Source organism: Periplaneta americana, chromosome 7 (genome assembly GCF_040183065.1).
Source record: "Periplaneta americana isolate PAMFEO1 chromosome 7, P.americana_PAMFEO1_priV1, whole genome shotgun sequence".
NCBI classification, from domain to species: domain Eukaryota; kingdom Metazoa; phylum Arthropoda; class Insecta; order Blattodea; family Blattidae; genus Periplaneta; species Periplaneta americana.
This window is the reverse complement of record NC_091123.1, coordinates 26,142,684-26,165,726: the sequence shown is the minus strand read 5'-3', so window position 1 is coordinate 26,165,726 and position 23,043 is coordinate 26,142,684. Positions and strand designations below refer to the sequence as shown.

Genomic DNA, 23,043 nt, shown 5'->3' with positions numbered 1-23,043 from the left:
TTTTTTTTTCCTTTCACCAAGTTAATAATGTCAAAGGAAGTGCTTGTACAAATTTTGCCCACTCAACCACAATTACGAGGGTCGTAAAAATTAAGTACAGAACAGGACCGTTAACAGAAAGAAAACACAATTTCATTGGAACAATTTATTGAAACAGACACAACAATTGTTGAGCTATTTTTTCAACATATTCCCCACCGGAATTGAGACATTTGTCATATCGACAGAGAGGTGCATACTGCTATCAAACGCTGGCTGACTTCTACGACACAAGGATACAAAAATTGATCCCATGGTATGAAAAATGTCTCAATTACAGTGGAGGATATGTTGACAAATAGCTCAACAATTGCTGTATCTGTTTTAATAAATCTTTCCATGCAATTGTGTTTTTTCTGTAAACGGCCCCAGGGCAAATCACTTTCTGTACGGCCTCGTAATTGCGGTCGAGTGGCCAAAATTTGTATAAGCGCTTCTTTTGACATTATTTCTAACATTTGGGTGAAATGAAGGTGATAATGCCAGCGAAATGACTCCAGGGTCCAGCGTCGAAAGTTATCCAGCATTTGCTCTTAATGGGTTGAAGGAAAACCCCGGAAAATCCTCAATCAGATAACTTGTCCCAACCAGGATTTAAACTCCAGTTTTTCTTTGTTAATTGTTTGCACTAAGCCGGCGACATAATTCTGCTGCCACTCTGCACTGCCAATCTCCATTAGTAAGTGGTCAGAGCTGTATACAGAAAGACACTTTTAACCATAGCTAGATACACACTACAACAACTAATTTTCCTTGTTCAAACATGTCTACTGAAGAAGTTATAAGAGTTGTATTTACACAAGTTTCGGAGAAGCTTTTCAGAGGCTACACAACCATCGAAATATTGCGTTGTTAAATTATTTAATTGTAAGCAGAGGTGCTAGAATAACCAGGCTGAAAAAGAGAAGAAACGAGGATGTTAGAAGGATAATGAACATGGAAGAATCGGTGATTGCAAGAATTGAGAATAGACAACTTCAGTGGTATGGTCATATAAGGAGGATGGATGAGGGGAGGTGACCAAACGTGCTACTTCAATGGTCTCCAGCTGGTAGAAAGAAACGAGGAAGGCCTAGAAATTCATGGAGGGCTGGAATATTGAGGATGATGAATGATAGGGGACTAAATGAGCAGGACTGGAATGACAGACGCAGATGGAAAATGGGAATAAAGGGTAACCACTGAAAAGTGGAGAGGCTCTCAAAAGTAAAAAAAAAAGTAATTATTTAATTGTGACGAGAAACAAGTTCCATTATCGATAAGAGAAAACAATGTCTGAAGCGTAAACACGGCTTGTACGACTAGTGCAAACAATTAACAAAGAAAAGCCATGCATTATATCCTGCGCAGGGCTTAGAAGAAACATTGATGCAGTGTCGTTAAATAAAACAATAAAAATAACTAAAGAAAATACTATAAACAAATATGGAAATGAAAAGGTAATTAGCCTATTTTGTTAAAAAATAAAAACTAAATTTAAATTGATCTGTGTTGGGTCCCACACTCTCAAAGCAAATAAATTGCTTTCTTTGAACTCATACCACTGTTCCTTACTTACTTACTGGCTTTTAAGGAACCCGGAGGTTCATTGCCGCCCTCACATAAGCCCGCCATTGGTCCCTATCCTATGCAAGATTAATCCAGTCTCTACCATCATATCCTACCTCCCTCAAATCCATTTTAATATTATTTTCCCATCTACGTCTCGGCCTCCCCAAAGGTCTTTTGCCTTCCGGCCTCCCAACTAACACTCTATATGCATTTCTGGATTCGCCCATACGTGCTACATGTCCTACCATGTTCCTTTACAAAAATAAAAGGCAAAATTAATTGATTAATATGAATGTTTGATTTCTTCCTACATCACAACACGGACTTCGTAAGTAAAATAGTTTGTGCGAGATCGTGCGTATTTGCTTGTTTTCCGCACAGAACCAATACGCGGTAAGTGTGAAATACCACATTCAGTATTCCCAACGTAACACACATAACAATTTCCCTCTTCGTACCGCTTAAGCGCGACATTCATTTTACTGCTTTAGGCTTTTAACATATTATTTTTAGAGACGTTTAACATAGTAATAATTATAAATTGGAAACTTACCACTGCAATTACACCTAAATTGCAATGTTAATTATTGTTTTTAAATATTTGCAAAAATTAAGTAAAGTCTACTACTCCACGAAACTTATTGCATTCCTGATACAAGTAACATTAAGGAAGCCGTGAAAAAATCAACGAGATTCCAGATGCCGATGTTATTACTGCAATATGTTATATAAATAATATTGTTAAAATATTAAAATGAAAAATAAATCATTACATAACCTTACCGTTTGTTTTAAGTTCGCATTTATAGACTGAGGGGAAAAAAAAGACAGACGTAAATCACGGCCTGCTGGAGCATAGTAAACACAGAAAACATTTTACAGCAACAATGTTGAAGAAAGATATTTTGGTGTTTCGAAGTTGGCGTCATTAAACAGAAACCAAGATGGAGATTTCATTGCAACTAATTATAAATTCGTCTCTCAGGTATGTAGGCCGTGTCTCAAAGCTCAAGTCTATACTACATGCTAATAACTAGCAACTAGGTGACTTGTAAACTACATACTAGAGAGCTTTGGACATGTATGCTGGAATCATGGCCTTCTTCATAGACTATTTTTCTCAAATCCATGAAATTACGGTATAGCACTAAGGAAGGCAGTGTCCTAATGCAGTTTAATTACGAGTTACCAGCTGTTATTTTTTGGAAATTCGAATTCTTCATTTATAAACAGTTTTCCAGTAAACAGTTCAAGAAACTTAATTCTCAGGTTTATGAACTGAATGGTAATTTCCTGAGACACTAGAAAAGAAACGTAGAAAGATATAGAATTGTAAAAGATGTTCAAAAGATGTCTATGAAAATTACGTTTGGGTATCAACAATCGAAATAAATGTGGAAAAGGTAAAGGCCTGAAATATTACAATATTTAAAAAATGTAACGCAGATACCAACAATGTCAATGTTCCAAGTTAATGTGTTATTCTACATTGAACTCACATTTTCTTTCCAAAGCATCATCAGATTTCATAACCCCAATTGTTAATGAGGTATCCATGTTTGTTTAGTATACAAGTCAACAATCGAGCAAGCATTTTCGTTTACTAGCTACTACGGACTTGATTGCTGTTCACTATGTAGCTTTGGATCGTAACTTCTGATGTCACATCCGGCTATTTAGTCAACAATCTAGTTCACTTCAGCTGAAAATGTAGCTTTGAGACACGGCCGTAATAAACGATCTTCGCACAAAATAATGTACGATACACGTTTCGCTTTTTCAATCTTTTCCTCGACCATGAAAACGTCAACATACCGCTCTTGTAACGTATATTACTATTGTACACTGCAGATAGCAACTTCGTATGGAATTACAGCGCTTCATTAAGGACCGTCACGCCGCAAGTCCTTTGACCCAAAGCATCTGTTATTTAAGCAATATGTGGTCAAGCTGTGTCACACTGCGACTAGACAGACAAGGCCTACTGAGCAGAGATAGTCAATACACCAATGAATAGCATTGACAGCACAAATTAAATTATATCGATGTTCACAACATGATTGATATCGAAGGTGTAATCAATATAGTGACGTCAATCATCGGAAACAACAATGATCATGAAACAGCAATCATTTATATCAATGACACAATTACAGAAATGATATCAATTTTCGTAACTGATAATAGAAATATCAATCATCTTTATCCCTCGTGTTAAAATACAAGTAGTTTGAAGGCCACAAATGTGATACAAACCAAGTGGAAGGTCGAATCCACAAAACGCACTTTATTTTCAAGTGAACTTATGATCAACAATTCCTACCGTACTAAAGAAAGATAAAACTCTATTCTGGCAAACAATTACACTGCAATGACAACTTGTACTGGCAACTTTGAATGACCAAAAGAATAATTATAATTTCAATTACCAGTATACATTAGCATAAAATCCGATGCGTTTACGGTAAATTTTAATAGGCGCAGCTTTATTGTACGAGTGTTTTGCACACAATTTTATTAGACATAAAACCAACATATATTCGCACGCCGTAGTGCAAACTCACTTACTGTAAAGATCCAGAGTGATTTATATAGAACTGACACATTTCTTTCTTTAATTATTCCGTTGGAAATTCATTCAATGACCCAATTTTAGCACCAAATTAAGCAGAATGTTCTGGAGATTCGATTCCTTGTCACTAGATGCGCAGATGTTTATGTTTTATTCCTATTGTTGGCAGCTGTTTTCGACATTTTGTGTCAACGTGAAAATGCAGTACACATTAAATCAACGACTCTTCCTTGTGAAGCAATACTGGATTACGAATTCAATTACAGCTACTCAAAGGGCATACCAGAGAGAATTTGGTGTTCGCAATCCTCCCAAAAGAAACACAATACTGGGACTAGTAAACAAATTGGAAACAACTGGATCTCTGGTGAGTGAAAAGGGCAAGCATCGTTCATCTAGGCTTCCCACGGTTGTTGTTGACGTAAGAGCACGACTGGAGCAGTCACCCAAAAAATCATTAAGGCGTTTGTCGCAGGAAACAGGGTATACCTACTCAATGTGTCAGAGAGCTGCGAAAAGTTTCTCTGACGACCGAATCATTTCCAGGAACCTGTGGCCACCGAGATCTCCGGATTTGACAATGCCGGACTTCTTTCTATGGGGTTACTTAAAAGACAGGGTTTACGCCACACGTCCCCAGACATTGGACGATCTGAAGCACAACATCACACAGGAGATTCAAGCTATTGACAACAGAGTCCTCCAACGAGTGGCCAGTAACATGGAACGACGTGTTGAGTTGTGCCTTATGCAGGATGGAGGACATTTTCAACATTTGCTATAGAGGTAAATAATCTCCCAAAATTCCTCTACATTTTAGGTATAATAAGTTGTCGCTAGCACAATTCGTTTTGAAACAATTAATGAAAGAAATGTGTCAGTTCTATATAAATCACTCTGTATATCGGTGCAAAAGACAACTAATATTATAATGCAAAATCGCATCATAAATTGTTAAACGGTGTAAAACTGCAAATTACCTTGCAAGGAACCATAATGTTCAATCGTTTGAATATTCTGTAATTTAAATTCCATTTTTAAACATTTTCCTCCGTTCATTAATTTTTTCATTACAGAACAAAAGCTACGCGAACCGCACGATAAGGCTCTATGGACCGCCTTTCGGACAACCTGAATCTATACCAATGACAATATATTGTGTAGCGAATTCAATCTCCTGGAACAATGACCATGAAAACACCAAACATTGGCATTTACAATGCAATCAATGAAGCCGAATCAATTTTCAGAAACAACAAAGACCATGGCAATCATTGACATATGTACCACAATCAGTGTAATGTGAAATGATATCAATTTTCATGAACAACAATGACCACAGCAACATCAACTGACATTTACAACACAATCACTGAAGTCATATCAATTTCAGAAACAATGACCATCGCAACATCAATAGACATCTGCAATACAATCAGCAGGGCTTGAAAAAAATCATTCGTCTGCTTGTCTGTGACGAGTTCCAATTTTTACATGAGTGAAAGAAATCCTGATTTTTTAATTGCGCTTGTGTAGTTCGACCATGCTGACTAACGTGATTTTTACCAGACTAATAAGACACCACAAAATTAAAAAAAAACTCTGGTAATACATAAGCAGACTTATATAACTTATATTCTATTATTCTAGTGTTTCTTAGGTCTAAGTGCTTGACATTATTTTAAGAAAAACTTAATATATGTTGCTTCTATGCTATTTTACAATGTGTCGAATGAAGATTAAGAGCAAGTGACTAACTTAACGAGGAACTGGTAGCAGCAACATATAATGCATGCTTCTACAAGGTGTATTATTTCTTGTTTTAGAAGACAACGTATATTACCTTGTTATTTTTACTAATTGGTTCGAAGTATTATATTTTTTTATTTATTATTCAGTTTTCAATAATCACTGGGCTGTAATTTTGTCTTGTACAGTAGGCCTAGTTAGTCATCACTCAAAACATACTAAAACATCTCCCTGAAAAAGGATGTTTAGCTGTATTATAAAGCAGATATTTTTCATCACATTTACATTTTCCACATCTAATAAAAATATTGCATAGCTTTTCAGTTTTAATGACACGTGAAGTACTACAGTAGCATTAAAAAATCTATTTGTCAGTGCACTGTCAATGCCAATCCAAATAAGATCAAAACCGTAACCTACCTATTAATTCACGTGAAAATGTCAAAATACCAAACGACATAAAATACTCAATTACCAGTCAAATAAGTAATTATGGTTAAAATTTACACGTTAAACCTTAAATATTGTGATTCATAAGTTATAAATGTCATTGTGAAGCAAGGGCAATTCCAATTATAGTAGTCTCGTATTGTGGAGTTAAATTCAAAACAAAGAAAATTAGCTAAAACTCGTAAGAAGGAAGCATTGTGTTACATACGTGATTTTGTTGACCAAGACTGTGAACCAACGCAAGTATCAACACTTCATAGTTTACAGTTAGCAGTCATCACCAAAACTTCGCCATTTACAAACGAAACACTCTTCACACCACTGCACAAAACCAGACTAACCAAGTGAGTTCGATGGAATAACAATTGATGACGAATAACCACTGAAAGATAGAACGATTAATGGAAGAAGTTACTTGTGCTTTTAACAGTTCGCCACGAGATGGCGGACTGCACCACATTATTTCAGTACGCGTTGAAGGTAGGTTGTAGATGGTTATGAGCGTATAATCTTTGCTATTACGAGTGTATATTTTTATCTGGAATTCGGAAGCGTTCGAATGCATATGTAATATTAATGATAGCCGCGAAATTTCAGATGCTAGAAGAAGTACAAAATGGAAGACAGAAACACATAACTTTCCTAAGAATTATGAAAGATTGAAAGATATCTGACAACGAGTTAGATACTAACTCGTTGATATCTGAAGGTTAAAAATAAAAACACTTGCAAGTTTTCAACTTCCTGTACCGGCAGAGTCACCAATGTAGTAGTTTCTTGCTAAATCTGGTGTTTTTCGTGTTAGTTTAGCTGGTGGGCGTAAAGCAAACTTACGAAATTTGTTGTACTGATATAAGGGGTTTACGATTTTTCAACATTCAAAGTGGCAAAATGATTTAATTTTGCTTGGATATTATAAGAATGTGGTTTCTTTTTAACCGTTTTATAGCGGGTTTTTAGGAATTGAGTTGGCGACACTGGCAGCTGTAGTGGTGTCAAAATGACGGTGGTAATAAAGAGTGGTCTCAAACCTAACCTAAATAATGCTAAACGTTCTATATCGATAAAATTCATACGCACGATTTGAACTTTTATTTTAATTTTTAATAACAGAAGTCAAGTATTCTTGACAAATAGATCATAAATATCTTTGTACTATTTTGAAGGTAATAAAATTTCGTTAACCTAAAACAAGCCTCTGTTTTCTTGCACAAATGTAGAAATGTAATAAATAGCTAGGACTCCATAACTTCCTCTTCATCTTTTCGTTGTCTTCGCTTATTTCTTTTATTACTTGTAATTCTGAAATGTCCTCTGTAACAATAACCTGAACTGTATCATATTTACTTTTTTTAATTTTTATACCTTTTAGTATAGGTACTTTCCTACAATATTAGCGTTTTTCACTGTAATTCCCAGTGATCGTTCTTCCTCTCCAATTCTTTATTCGTATTTCCTAATGCTGCTGTTGCTATTATCTAATAACAGTCTGCTTGGTCCAATCTTCTGGTTTACCAGTAGGATAATGTGACAGGTGGTTAAGGCATCTGCATTTCATAAGGGCGCGCACACACACACACACCACACACACACACACACACGAGAGTGAGGTGGGTTATGATGGTAGAGAATGGATTAATCTTGCTCAGGATAAGGACTGATGGTGGGCTTATGTGAGGGCGGCAACAAATCTCCAAGTTCCTTAAAAGCATTAAGTATAATAATGACACAAGGATTTTTTTATTATACAAAATTAAACAGAAGTTAAAATTTGTGAAAAATGGAATGGCTGTGAAATAATTACGTTTCAAATATTTTATAAGGATATTCATGAATATGCTCTATTAAAGCTTATCTAGTATAACATTAATAAATATACTGTAACATAATAATTAATAGCAATAAGAATAATAATTAATAATAATAATAGTAATAATAATAAAAATTTAAAATACCGGTGTTAATTGTGAACAGTTTTAATAATGACAAAATTCTGCTTACGCCACTGCTTTAGTCACTATAGTAAATTCTGAGTTATTTCTCATGCATTTAGGTCATTCTGGATATATTTAAACGTCTTTCCGAATTTACACTATTAAAACATGAGATTATCCTGTGATAAATGAATGATTATAAAGTAACCAGTAAGAGATGTCCCGTGTAGTAATGTAATGAATTACATTAACTATAAATGAAGCTTATAATATTTCCATTTACACCTTTCAAACATTTCAGTTGCTCTGTTCTTCTGTCTTTACACACTAGAAGTACTAGTTAGAGACAGCATTAGACAAAGCTATAAATGAAGCTTATAATATTTCCATTTACACCTTTCAAACATTTCAGTTGCTCTGTTCTTCTGTCTTTACACACTAGAAGTACTAGTTAAGAGACAGCATTAGACATAACTTTCAGATAACTCTCTCATATCTTATTATTTAATTTTTCTTAGTTTTACTTTGTTTCTCTTAAAAAGTAATATTATTTTTCATTTGTACTGTTTTTTATGTTATTTTTGTTATTTGCTGTATTTTTCTTATAGGAAAAAAAAAAATGAAGTGTAGCTATACTTGATTTTGAGATACTGCAAAAGAATGTCCCAAGAGAATTTAATCCTGAAATATGACTGAATACATTACAGAATTCCAGTCACTATCAGAGGTTCAGGTGAGTTAAATTTCTGTACAGCAATTCCTCATACGAGGAAATCGACCTGACAGCACTCTCTAGTCAAAACTGGAGGAGATATCTGTAAATTGTTAGGGCATTTTTGTTGGAAGTAGAGTGGACATTTGTCCAAGAGAGCAGTGCATTGTTCCATGAGAAATAGAGGGAAAGTAATTCTTGATTTTCTTATGTCGTTCAGGAAAACAAACCAATATATTTATAGATTTTATTTAATAATAACATATACATAAAAACATTACATTAAAATACCCCGAAAGAGCAAAGCTCGTGTTCGGGGACAGTTCTGTTACATAGATACACATACTTTGTAGACAAGATACTTAAGAAAAAAGCTCACATAAAGATGACAATAAAATTAGTAAATAATAATACTAGTAATAACTGAGTGAAAAAAGAGACGATGTTGAGATTGATGGATTAATATTAAATTATTAGTAGTAGTATAATTAGTGCAGGTCATGTTGATATAGTAACCAAGATAAAATAGAAAAATACACTTAGGATAGAAATAAACTTGTTTTACAACACATGGTACATAATATATATACAGGGAAGTCTGTCACATAAATTTTTTAATTCTGGATCTGAAAATTTCATTGCTTAAAGTAGTCAATTCTGGATGAAATTTTATCATCGAATTATATAGACGTGGACCATAATTTGTTCTTTGTAGTAAAGCAGCAGATGTGAAACATTTAGGTTCAACTAATTTAAGAATTTCATTTCGTCTTGTATTATGAGCATGTGGCTGAGCTACAAAATTCATTCTATTTTTATGATACAATTTCATTAAACAGTATTTATAAATTTGGTCAATTCTAAAAACATTCAATTCGGAAGGGATCAAATTTGTTGGATAATCCAGTAAATATATATATATATATATATATATATATATATATATATATATATATATATATATATAGCCAAGAAACTGATAAAAGGAATGAATTGCAAATTATGACAAAGATCCTTCAAAGACATAATGACCAGATGTGAAAATATCTTTGAAGGGCAAAATGATTAAAAAAGGAGGACATTTTATTCAAGAGGAGGACAATGGGTAATTTCACAGTATTCTTATGTACCGACATTATTTTGTAAATTTAAAGTGTTACTTCTGTGTCAGTTATTTGTTTCACAGGCTTAAAGTTCCTCTAGTCTAATAATACTGTATAATATATTTATTCTCAATGTAAACGAAAACATTAGTAATAAATATTGTCCTGGTTAGGCCTATGAGCATTAAATTTGATAAATTTAATTTAGGGTCAAAATTACCAACGGAAATAAAAAAGCTGTGTTTTTGGAGTTGCTACCTAATCCCAAATAGATAAAAAAATTACTTTTTCTGTAAAGGACAAGAAATAACACGTGTTATGAAGAGTTAAATTTAAAATACCGGTAGTTATAGATTTTTAAAATGCCGGGAATTTTGTTATATTTTAAATGCCTGAAGTATAGGGCAAGAGGACATGTCCTCCAAAAGCCTGATGCCTGGTCACCCTGTACAATATTTCGAAGACCACACGTACCTTCATCTTCAAGTGAAGAAACCAGATTGAGGGAGAAAATTGATCTTACAATTGGTAATAACCCCATTGAATAAGATACTTTTTTTAAGTTTATATTTATTTATTTTTTGTCACTAGCAATGGAAAAAAGTTGAGTCCTAACCTCTCTAGAGTCTAGTCTCAAAACGACAACCAAATTTCTTGGCTTAAAAATCGATAATGTGTTAAATTGGAAAAATCATATTAAAGAAATTACCCCCAAACTAAATTCAGCTTGTTTTGCTATTAGATCTATGCAAAAGATAGTAAATATCAATACCTTAAAAACAATATACTTTGCATACTTCCACTCGGTAATGAGTTTTGGAATAATATTCTGGGGAAATTCCACGGATAGTAACAGTATATTTCTATTACAAAAAAGAGTAATTAGAATAATAGTAGGTGCCAAATCTAGGAAATCTTGTAGGACTATTTTCAAAAAACTACAACTAATGCCCATGGCTTTTCAGTATATCTTTTCATTAATAGTCTTCCTCGTATGTAATCGTGAAAACTTTGTAACTAATTCAACAGTTCATAACATAAATACACGTCAAAAAAATGACTTTCATACTCCATCGGCAAGTCTATCGTGGTATCAAAAAGGAGTGTGTTCTATGGCAGTAAAAATTTTTAATAGCCTTCCTATCGGTATAAAAAATGAAACTCAAAAGATAAGATTATTTAGGGCCAAATTAAAGAAGTACCTAATTTCTCACGCCTTCTATTCTGTAGGTGAATTCATGACATTCAATAACACTTCATGAAATTGATACTAAAACTGTTTGTACTGGTAGACTATATTGTAAATCTCGTCTGTATATATATTTCATCTAGACTGTGACTATAAATTAAGACTTTATAATAGTATTAAGTTTTTTGACTTGTTCCATATTCTAGCTGTAAAGCAATGTATGAATACCATGGAATGTTAATAAGTACAATACAATACAATAAAGCAACTGAAGGATAATATTAACCAATTGAGCCAAGAGTAAGAGATGACAATGCCTTTTCCTCCAAATGAACTATCATGTCCAAGCACGAACACCTCTAACTTTACAATCAATCATACTTGAAGTTACGCTGTCATTAAGAACTTTACATTTTGTGTCATCAGTATTTGGCTTTCAGTGATCAATCACTTAGCAATGAAGCAGTCTGCCATTTTTAACCCATTATATTAAATTATAGATAAACCTAGAAACGAGTTGATTTTGCCACTGTTTAGTTGTTTTCTTGGTCCATTGTTAGTAATAATTCATAATTCACAAGAAAATTCTAGCCTAAGGCAATAATTTTGTGTAAAAAAATTGAATGTTTGTACTAATGACTTAATTGATTTTGTTTTCTTGGGCGAAACAATACAGAGTAAAATTTTGTAGCATTTATAATCCTTCTTGGACACACTCTTTTTACTTCATTTCATTTTTATTTGTCCATAAGAGAGTTAAAACCATAGGACTTGTCAAAGAGAGAGAGAAAAAAACAATAATTAAAACAGAAAGCAATAATTAAAATAGATAAAAATACAATAAATTAGGACAAATGTAAACCCACGCGTATTTCATCTAAATTGTAGGGACAGAGGTTTGTTAAAATTCTTCTGATGTATCTTTTAAAATACCTTAAATCATTCGTATTTTTAATTTGATGAGACAAACCATTATATATTTTTAAGCCATAGACCATATACGTTTTGTTGAAACTTGTTAATCGATGTGTTGGAATATTAAAATTTTCCTTAAAGCGAGTGTTACAATAATGAAAATCACCATTTCATTAAAAATGGTTCTTATTAAAATGTATTAATTCCATAAGCTTAAAAATATATAAAGCATAAACTGTTAAAATATTGAAACTCTTAAAATATTCCCTACATGATGTACGATTATCAACACCTGCCATGCATCTCACAACATGCTTCTGAGCAATAAAAACATCTATATTATTTTAATGTACCGAAGTACATATGATATTTCCATGCAGATATTCTGCGTCATCATATGATGAAAGAGTGATGGAACGGAGAAAAATTCTCTCTGGCGCCGGGATTTGAACCTGGGTTTTCAGCTCTACGTGTTGATGCTTTATCCACTAAGCCACACCGGATACCCACCCCGGCGTCGGACAGAATTGTCTCAGATTAAGTTCCAACTCTTGGGTTCCCTCTAGTGGCCGCCCTCTGCACTACGTCATAGATGTCTATGAACATAGGACTGAAGTCCACACATGTGCTGAGGTGCACTCGTTATGAGTGACTAGTTGGCCGGGATCCGACGGAATAAGCGCCGTCTTAAATCACGAAGTGATTTACGCATGTCATATATATATTATTTTAATGTACCGAAGTACATATGATATTTCCATGCAGATATTCTGCGTCATCATACGATGAAAGAGTAATGGAACAGAGAAAAATTCTCTTTCATCGAATAAAAACATCACTCATCTTCGAACTTGACCCCCCAGAAACATGCGCCATATGATAATCTCGATTTTACTTCGGCATAATAAAAGGACTGTATGGTACTATGACACAAACAAGACCTCAGATTTCTAATTTGATAACAGACAACATTCATTTTCTGAATTAGGTGTGAACAGTGTAATTTCCAATTCAAATGTTCATCAAATATTAAGCCAAGAAATTTAGTTGAATATGACTGACACACTTGTGCTCGTTAATACTAATGTTTAAAATATTTTCACTTTAACACTTGTATAATCACTGATGAACGTTATTGAACAATTAATATTTCACTGTTAATATTGTAAATATTGGTGGTAAATTACACAAAAACACACCCACAACACATCCTGAATACTCAACTGAATTTCAAAACACATTACCTTTTTCGACACAATCATGAACACACCCTATCACAACAAGAAACCAGAAGATAGCGCTGGACCTCACTAGGATTCAGAGGATGATGCAAACCACATCGAAACTAGTCAATCAGATAATTTACCACCAAAATTTACAGTATTAACACAGTGAAGTAGTTGTTACTTGTTCAATAACGTTCATCAGTGATTTATAATCCTTAGTCGATCTGCAGAAAATGAAAACTTACTGTGTATCATTACAGCCTGGATGTGTGACAAAATGCCTTTTTTACTGATTGGAAGTAAATCATTGTTTGCATAGATATAAATGTGATTTGAGTGAATCAAAGTGATATGGCTAATTTTTATTGTGCCTTTTTAAGGTGTTTCTTACTAATAAAGGTTTTTTTTTTGTCATTTTAAAGCAATATTTCTTGTTTATTGCAATGTTCTAATTAATTGTAATGTAATGTGTATGAAATTTAAATATTTGAAACAATGACTAACTTTACTAACAATAGTAAATAAAAGTAATTTACTTCAGTTCTTAATCTACTAATAATCGTGCTTTAATATTATTGGTGTAATATGAACAATGATCGACAATCCACAGTTACAAATATAATACTGTCATGTCTTCACTATACCAACAATCAGCTTTATAAATTTTAAATATTAAGCTCGTTCTCATAGAAATTGTCATGTAGCATTTCCAATTGTTTGCTTTCATATTTTCATATCTTACTGTTACAATTTTGTGCTACACGTGTTTATTATTGTAGGAGAAAGAAATCTGAGTGAGGAACAGTCAGTTATTGTCGGGTAACAGAAGGTATAAGATGCCTAAATTCAGTAAACCATTGAAAAGTAAATTTCAATCTTATGTTAGTAACTTTGGTGCCCATGTCTTTTCAAATGATGGAACAGTTTTGTTATGTAATGTTTGTGAAAAGACAGTTAATCACGAAAAAAAAGTATTTTATAAGTCAACATGTGTCACCTACGAAGTAAATATGTGAGTTATGTTGATATAATTTAAATTTATTGCTAAAATGTATAATGTCTTTTTAAAATTTATAATGCCTTTTTCAAAGATTATTGTGCCCTCTTTTTACGTTTTTATTGCCTTTTTTTGCCTACCTATTTTTAACTGTTATCATTGCCTGAACATCCGGGCTCTATAGTAGGGAGCAAAGATATTGGCGGGTCGTACATAGCACATTTTTGCACGTACCACCCCTCTCTTCTGACCTGTCCATTGGGATGACTGACTGGCAGTGTGTCGATGCGTTCGGGTGTAGTTGCTTGCAAGCCAATCGTTGTGTATTGAGAGAGTAGTCATCGTAGCTGTTGTCTGTTCACTGTGTACATATTCAAACAGTAATTTTCAATACTAACAGTGGAATTGCTTCTGTGCCTAGTTGAGCGACATGTCTAGAAAGGGACATGGGAGCCAAGCGAAAGGAATTATTTATAGTGTTTACGAATACTTAAAAAAACTTTAATTAATACAACAAATTAAAATTTTCGTAATATGATTGAAATTCTGGTTATTAAGAGAATGAGGAAAACAGGAATTAGGCCACTATACGTTTAAGTGAAATATTTTAAGATCTGATAGTATATTGGCAATATACTCATTGCAGTGAAGTAAATCGTTAAAAACCATTGTGTTATCATTATTATTAAATTTGCACTGATGAATTTCATTTGATATAGTATTACTAGCCATTGTTAAGTCAATTATATTATATAAAATAAAACCTGGTACCGACACAATACTATTTACAAATTATTTACATCGTCAACATTAGTGATTTTACTCACGGGACTGGCTTCATCTTTTCTTGCATCCCTTGTTTTGGTCTCTGCTGTCAGTTGGTCACCTGCTGTGATTCTTCCTTCCGGAAGGTCCCTGTTGACTTTCTTTATCGCAATCCCAGGACCGCTGCCATCATTTTTGGCCTCATTTCTATACAGCTGGAGCCATTCATCACGACTTCTCCTGTTTGTGAAGCGGATGACAATAGGACGCGTCTTCCCTGACCTGGATGGTATACGATGTGCTATGCTTACATCATGTTGCACCAATTCACTACCGCCCATGACTTCGGAAATTTGGTCAATGACTTCGTAAGTTGGTTGTTCATCGATCTCCGGAACTCCGAGTAGCATTATATTGTCTCTGCTTGTGTACTGCTGCTGATCACTCACTTTCTGTTTGAGATGGTCATTTTCTTGCACTAGCCTCTTCATCTCCTCCTTCGTGGAGTTGAGTTCATGTCTTGTGTGTGCCAGTTCTTCTCTAAGACTGTCGAACTTGGAAGATATGAATTCAACTGATTTTCTTACAGTTAGTTCATTCACCTCAAAATACGAATGCTATTCGATATCAGTATAGTAGTTATAAAATCATGTCGCATATTGTATACTGTACCAGTAGTTTGTATTATAACAAATGAAGTGTTCACATGTGCTGTTGTTTAATGAAATAATTATAATGCTGCGCACAGAAATTACACTAAATACTGACATACAGACAGTGTTTATATATAAACACTATTTCGATGTTACAGACTTTAGGTTACTTAGCGAGGAGTGAAAGATGTTTCGGAAGCGACCCTTCGAAGAACGTTTACAGCTAAAGTAGGGGTGGAACGTGGGTTGGGTTAGTATGAAGGGGTATACCTCCATCCGCCAATATTCCTGCTCCCTACTACAGTTATCATATTGTTCAGTTACATGAATCTTTTTGTGTATAGAAGTTTACAACTCTGCAGATTTTGATTATATGTACATAATGCATTGTAATGACTTTCTAAAGTATTGACTTTTTTCTCTTCTTGTCAGGATATTAATGGTGTAACATTTAAAGAAGAAACTAAAGAAACTGCTGATGAGAAAATCTACCAAGACAGTGACTCACTCACCATTAAAAATGAGTTGGATGCAAAACCGTATTTTGAGCACATTGATATCAAGTCAGTCAGTTACGAGTTTGAAAACGAAATAACTTTTGAAGAGCTTAAGACATGTGTTGCAGAGACAGACACTGTAAGACCTATCAAAAGAGAGGAAGTGGATGATCAACTTGTGGAAGAGAGTGATCTTGCCTCTGGAAGTGTCATTGTAACCTCAATTACAGATAAACTGAGAGATGATTTTGTGTTACAAGACCGTGTGGAAGAAGTGAATAAGAGTAGTAGGAGGTCTTTTGCTTGTGAGGTTTGTAATACATTGTTTTCACAGAGTAGTGCTTTAAGGCGACATGCATTGACACACAAAGGGAATCTTCAGAATTCTGAAGTTACAGAAAGGACTAAATCAGATTCAGAATTACACGTGTGCAAAATTTGTAGTGAATCGTTTACAAAAATTGAAGCTCTCAAGAATCACTCGAAAATTCATAACAGAGAGCATCTTCACTGTTGCACAGTTTGCAAGAAGTCATTCACGCAGCTTGGCACACTTGATGAACACTTGCGCATACATACTGGTCACAAGCCTCACAAATGCGCGGTTTGTGAGAAGAGCTTCACCCGTCTTGGAGAGCTCAAGAGACACCTAAGAGTGCACACGGGAGAACGGCCTTTCGAGTGTAAGGAATGTGGGAAGAAGTTCACAGAACTTGGCAGCCTCAAAATACATGCTCTCATGCACAATGGAGAACGGCCATTTGTGTGTAAACTGTGCAACAAAACTTTCACACACCACCGCGCTCTCACCCAGCACGCCCTGGTGCACACAGACTTCAGACCTCATGTGTGCAAGGTGTGCGCAAAATCCTTCTTGAGGCTAGGAGATCTCAAACTTCATTCTGTCACCCATACTGGAGAGCGGCCACACGTGTGCCAGCTATGCAGCAAGAGATTTTCAAGACTAGCCCACCTCAAAATTCATTCTCTGACACACACAAAAGAGCGTCCTCACGTATGTCAGGTGTGCAAGAAGTCATTCGCGCAGGTCTGCCATCTTAAGAAACACACCCGCATACATATAGGGTGTCACGAGTGCAAGTCCTGCAGCAGGCGGTTCAAGGACTTGGCTGATTATATGACGCACTCTCTAATGCACATCGAAGAAAAACGAAAAATATGTAAGATCTGCAGCAGGCCATTTGCACGGCTTGATGATTTCATCAAACATTACATGAGTCACAAGAAAGTTTCGTCTGATGTATACAGTGCTTGGAAGACAAACGTGGCTTTCAGAGAGTGAGGGGCATTTTCACAAAACTCGTTATCTACATTTTTTTTTTTCGATTTTGAGGTTTTAGCATATCCTTATGTTTTTGGGTCAGGAGAATCCAATGGTGCTATCAGAATTAAGCTAAAGTTGGTAAGTATATCAGTAAATTGATCTTGAAATAAAAGAGATTTGTCAAAACTCGGTATCTACAGTTGTGTATTTTAGAGAAGAGTTGTCTTGAAAAAAAGAAGATTGTAGATAACGAGTTTTGTGAAAACTCCCCTCAATTTATTGAACACACTGGCTATGATTCAGTAGCTCAGTCTTATTCCAACTTAATTAGGTAGTATTCTGCAGAAAGGAACCAACCAATAAAGTTAGAACTTCAGTTTTCTATTTTGAACTCATGCTTGCAAAATTGCACTGATTCTGTAGAGTTACTATCAGTGCTGTCATGGTAATTTTTTTCTTCACCATATGCCCCATCCCCATATTTTTCTCCCTTTACTCTCCTCTCTCTACCCTTCTGACCGTTTTTTGTTGTTGTTGTTCTTATGTTTAATAAGAAGTAAAGAAATTGTTTTGCTTCATCTTCTAAAGTTTATGTAAAGAAGATCCCATGAAGTCCTCACAGTAGGAGCACACTTGGTTTTATGAATTCTGGAGCGTCTATGTATATCACTACGGGGTTTTCAACCACCTTTTTTGGCAATTCTCCAGAAAAAAACTGCTTAGTAATTCTCCAGAAGAACTACACCAAAGATAACATAATTTTCCATTGATTCACTGGCTTCTGTAAGATGTATATAGTGATAAACACGTGGTTTTCGTTTGTAGTCACAAATACTTTCAACATAAAAATTGTTCCCTATTACTTATCTGTGTGGTATATTTATTCTAATGCATTGTTGTAGTCCCCCCTCCACTTGTTACAAAATAACACTCGAGAGGTCCAGGACGCAATGTTAGGGAAATAGAGTATTACCCTAGTAATTCTTCCTGGACTTCTCGCATGTTATGTTGGTAATTAGTAACAAATGGGGGCAGGGGGTTACAACAGTGCATTAGAATAAACAGGTCCTTACCAAACTATTTTTATGTTGAAAGTATTTGTGGCTGCAAACTAAAATGATGTGTTTATCACTATATATACCACACAGAAGCCAGTGAAGCAAAAGAAAACTGTGCCTCCTTTGGTGTAGCTTTTCTGGAAAAAATACCATTCTTTTGTATATGATTCTGGATTCCAGCACTGCAAAGGTGGGTCGTTTATGTTTATGAACATCAAAGAAGATATACCTTTTCACACTTAGATGCCACAACTGTTCTTTCAAGGAAAATAGCTTCTTTAGGAATTTATCCAGCTTGGTTTCATTCCTTGTACTACAGGAATTGCCATAATTTTTTCAGAGAAATCCGTATAAATGTTTAATATTTTTTTAGTTTCTTCTACGGCACTTTCTCGATCCCAGGCTCTATCTGAAAGAGAAGTCCCCATAGAAACCATAAAAGTAGCTCTCGATATTTTTTCTCCCACTACTGACCCCATTGATGCTCCTATATCGATACAGGATATTACTATATCCAATCCTTCCATTTTTCCCACTCCTGTTCTAATAGCATCATATAAATTTGTTTTTTTTTTTCTTGCTTCTTTAACTCTATCTGTATATTTTTTGCAATCTTGAGGAGGTTGTTTTAACATTTCTATGTTTCTTCTTCCCTTCTCTATAATTTCCATAGTTATAGGATCTAATTCAGAACTAAATTTTGAAAAAGATTCCAATTCTCGAAATTGAGCTTGGTCTAATTTCAAAGTTTTTTCTCATAGATTGAATTTGAGCAGATGGTCCTACCCGGGAAACAGCAAGAGATGATCAGTACAGCTGTTTGTGTAAAAATGTAGACCTCCAAGTACAAAACGTAGGCACCCATACACTCTATGACTCCGTATAGGCAAAATTTTCTCTTCCCCATATGCTCCATTAGCACTGCCAGTGCTGTCATGGTAATTCTTTTCTTGACCATACGCTCCACCCCTTATTTTCTCCCTTGAAATATACGGTATTACACTCTCCTCTCTCTATCCTCCCAACTGTCATTTACTGATTTTTTTTTTTAATTAAAGAAGAAGTAAAGAAATTGTTTTGCTTTACATTTTAATTGTACAACAAGTTTGATTTAAAGAATACACCATGTAGCACCACCGTAGATGCACACTTCTCTCGAATCTTGGAGTGTGTATTTGCAGAACTTCTTGTTTTTCAACCATTATTTTATATAATTCTGGATTCCAGTGCTACAGAGGTGGACAATTTTTGTTTATGAACATAAAACAAAATACATTAAGTACAGCAAGAGCTGATCTAAGATCTGTACAGATCTCCACATACGAAACTTAGGTACCCATATGCCGTATGGCTCCATACAGACAAAATTTTTTTTTCCCCATATGATTAAATAAAAAAATTGTAGGTTTCCGTACGATGTATGGTCCCATATGGCCTCCATGACAGCACTACTTGAAAGTATAAATATTCACAAATTCGTTTCTGAAGTAAATGCGATTGGTGGAAAATAATCATTCCCAGTATTTTATCAGAAGAAGGAGGATGCTTTTGTTGCAGTGAGAAGGAAATCCTCTTCTTCCCTACAAATCGTGCCCTCGTGGTTTATAATTGAGGACCGTTTTTGCAAAACTTGCTAACTGAAAAAACTAAATTTTACAGGAGAGACAAAACACTATAGTAAGCAAGTTTTGCTTTATCTCTCACTTATGGCGGAAAGCAAGTTTTGAAAAAAACGATCACACTTTGACACACTACAATGAAGAGAAATAAACCAATATTACTAAGACTCTTTGAACATCATGTAGAGGCCTGCCTTATGTTAACGAATCGATCGAAATCTCAATTTTGCAAATTTTGCAGTTAGCAAGTTTTGCAAAAAACGGTCCACAAATTGTTGTTATGCTATGTAGATTTTTTATTTCAGTCGGTTGTTATTTAAATGGACTAATAGGGTAGCTCAGTTGGTAGAGCAGCTGGCTACGAACTGAAAGGTCCGGGGTTCGATCCCAGGTGGTGACAGGATTTTTTCTCGTTGCCAAACTTTCAGAACGGCCCCGAGGTTCACTCAGCCTCCTATAAAATTGAGTACTGGGTCTTTCTCGGGGGTAAAAGGCGGTCAGAGCGTGGTGCCGACCACACCACTTCATTCTAGTGCAGAGGTCATGGAAAGCATGGGGCTCTACCTCCATGCCCCCCAAGTGCCTTCATGACATGTTACGGGGATATCTTTAATAGGTAAAGAGAGCTTGCATAATAGTCAATTATTGTCCATAATTTCTAAATAATACTGTATTAATATGAAATTTTTAAGACAAATACTTGAATTAGTATGTAACTGGTTCAAAACAAAAATAAATATTAAAATTCTGTACTTAATTTAATGTTGAAGTTATGTCATGATCATGTAATGTGACTCAAGATAATTACTCTGATTTGAAGAGTGATGCATGTATCTAGTCTCACTCAGTTGTTTCGACAGGAAATAAGCAAATTTTTAAGACAAAAGAACGTTGCAAGCTTGACTTACTTCTGTATACAATTTTTCACAAATATCTGAAAGTTTCATACTAAGATTTAACCTCATGACACAATTGAGGGGCTTGGGCGTAAAAAATGGTAACTGACATTTTGGTTAAAAATGAGGTATGTAGCATATAATATGGTATCTTATATTCTGCGCCTAATGCAGTAATTAGTTTTTCAACATCTCAACAGATGGCAGAGGTATACAGATTTTACTTTCCTGTAACTGATGTATGTATATATGTTTGCCTGCCTATAACTTCAAAACAATCAGCGTATTCTGAATCTCATCGGTCCAGTGGCATCAATGACGTCACGTTGCAGCAAAATAAGGAACAAAACTGCTGGAAGGATCGATGGCGACTGTACAAGTTATTGTCTGTGCTACACTAGCAAAATTTTGCGAAATTTTCGTACTGCCATCGCGTTCAAAGAAAAGATAGCATAAACAATTTATTTCTTGAACCGGTAGTAATAACTGGTCAGTTGACATGTTCGCTCATAAGCCATTAACATATTGCATTTATGTTGTGCTCATTACAAACAATACAGCAAAACTAAGGGTACGTATACGTTGGAGCAACGATAAAGGATAAAAGAAGCAGCAATGCTGTATCAGAGAGAATTGAAGCATGCATTGTCATTGAGGTGTGCATATTGGAGTAACAATAAAAGCGAAGATACACAATAAAAGCGACGAAAATGAAAATTTCCATTTTCTTCACTCTTGTCGTTCATATGATCTCTGATTAAGATAATATTAATCTGTATAATTACCGGTGGTTATCAATATATCCGAATATTAATCGATTTATTATTATTTCGGCATATTAAATTGATTATTGTAGATATTGGCAAATTGATCAGTTGTGTATTTATTCGTCATATGTTATGTGATGACAAGAACCAATCACAACACAACGAATTTATACTATCTCGGGATGAGAAACGGGTTTAATTTTGTACGTATTTAAGTTATATTAACCTTGAACTTAGCAGCTGATATTTCCTATAATTTTCTTTCATTAATTCGATGCATAGAATATCTTCTACTGATAAATCAAAATGTTCGCTTCCCGCGTCCTCGTTGCTCCGATATGAACACTTCATTCTTTGATAATACCAAAGCGTCGCTAGGTCATTTCTTTCATCGTTTATCGTTGCTCCAACATATACGTACCCTAAAGCAGAACACACCGCCATGACACAACAGTGCACGATGTCATTCGTCTGCTAATTCCCGCCCTATACAAGAACCAATCAGATTCACTGATGGCGGCTGATGGAGTCTGCCACCACCTCTGCAAGTTGATGACACCGGTGGAGCATCAATGATGCCATCGGTGGAATTCGGAACACCGTGATGCCATCGGGTTGCTCACCGGTGAGATTCGGAATACGCTCAATGAAACGTCACTTACCATTTTTTACTCCCAAACCCCTGAATTGTCACATACTTCTTTGTAAGTGATTATGATATCAATAAATTTACTAACATAATACATCTTGGGTTTCATTACGGATTTTTCTGTCTTCTTATCTGAATCCTATGTATACACACCAGAACACCAGTTAACTTGGGTCTCCTTCATTTTCATCCAGCAAATTCTGAATATCACCTAAAGAGAGATCATTCTACCCTATGGTTTCTGAAATGTGTTTATTCAGGATATGTTGAATCTGGGATTGACTGAATTTTGAAATTATTTCAGTGCAGAAATATTCGTATGTTTAATTAAAATTCCTGTATTACATTTCGATGTTCAGAATATGAAACAACTATAGCACTAATTGATGGAAGCATGGGTGATAGAGCAAAAGAGAG

General features: G+C 34.8%; 2 protein-coding genes across 7 annotated transcripts in view; one reads left to right on the top strand and one right to left on the bottom strand.

The window, feature by feature from the left end:
• The window catches only part of Mical (Molecule interacting with CasL), a 241,632-nt gene extending 234,883 nt beyond the window's left edge, over positions 1 to 6,749 (bottom strand). For 3 of the 6 annotated variants that reach the window (XM_069830469.1, XM_069830471.1, XM_069830472.1), the window contains exon 1: positions 6,570 to 6,749. The gene's annotated coding sequence lies outside the window, so the exon portion shown is untranslated. The remainder of the gene's footprint in view (positions 1 to 6,569) is intronic. The other 3 variants (XM_069830468.1, XM_069830470.1, XM_069830473.1) reach the window with 1 other exon arrangement.
• A 2,160-nt stretch (positions 6,750 to 8,909) lies between these two features.
• LOC138702994 (zinc finger protein 879-like) lies at positions 8,910 to 22,720 on the top strand. Its single transcript, XM_069830466.1, has 2 exons — positions 8,910 to 9,028; positions 16,288 to 22,720. Exons 1-2 carry the CDS (start codon positions 8,984 to 8,986, stop codon positions 17,653 to 17,655), a joined length of 1,413 nt encoding a protein of 470 aa, XP_069686567.1. The 5' UTR covers positions 8,910 to 8,983; the 3' UTR covers positions 17,656 to 22,720.
• The last annotated feature ends 323 nt before the right edge of the window (positions 22,721 to 23,043 follow it).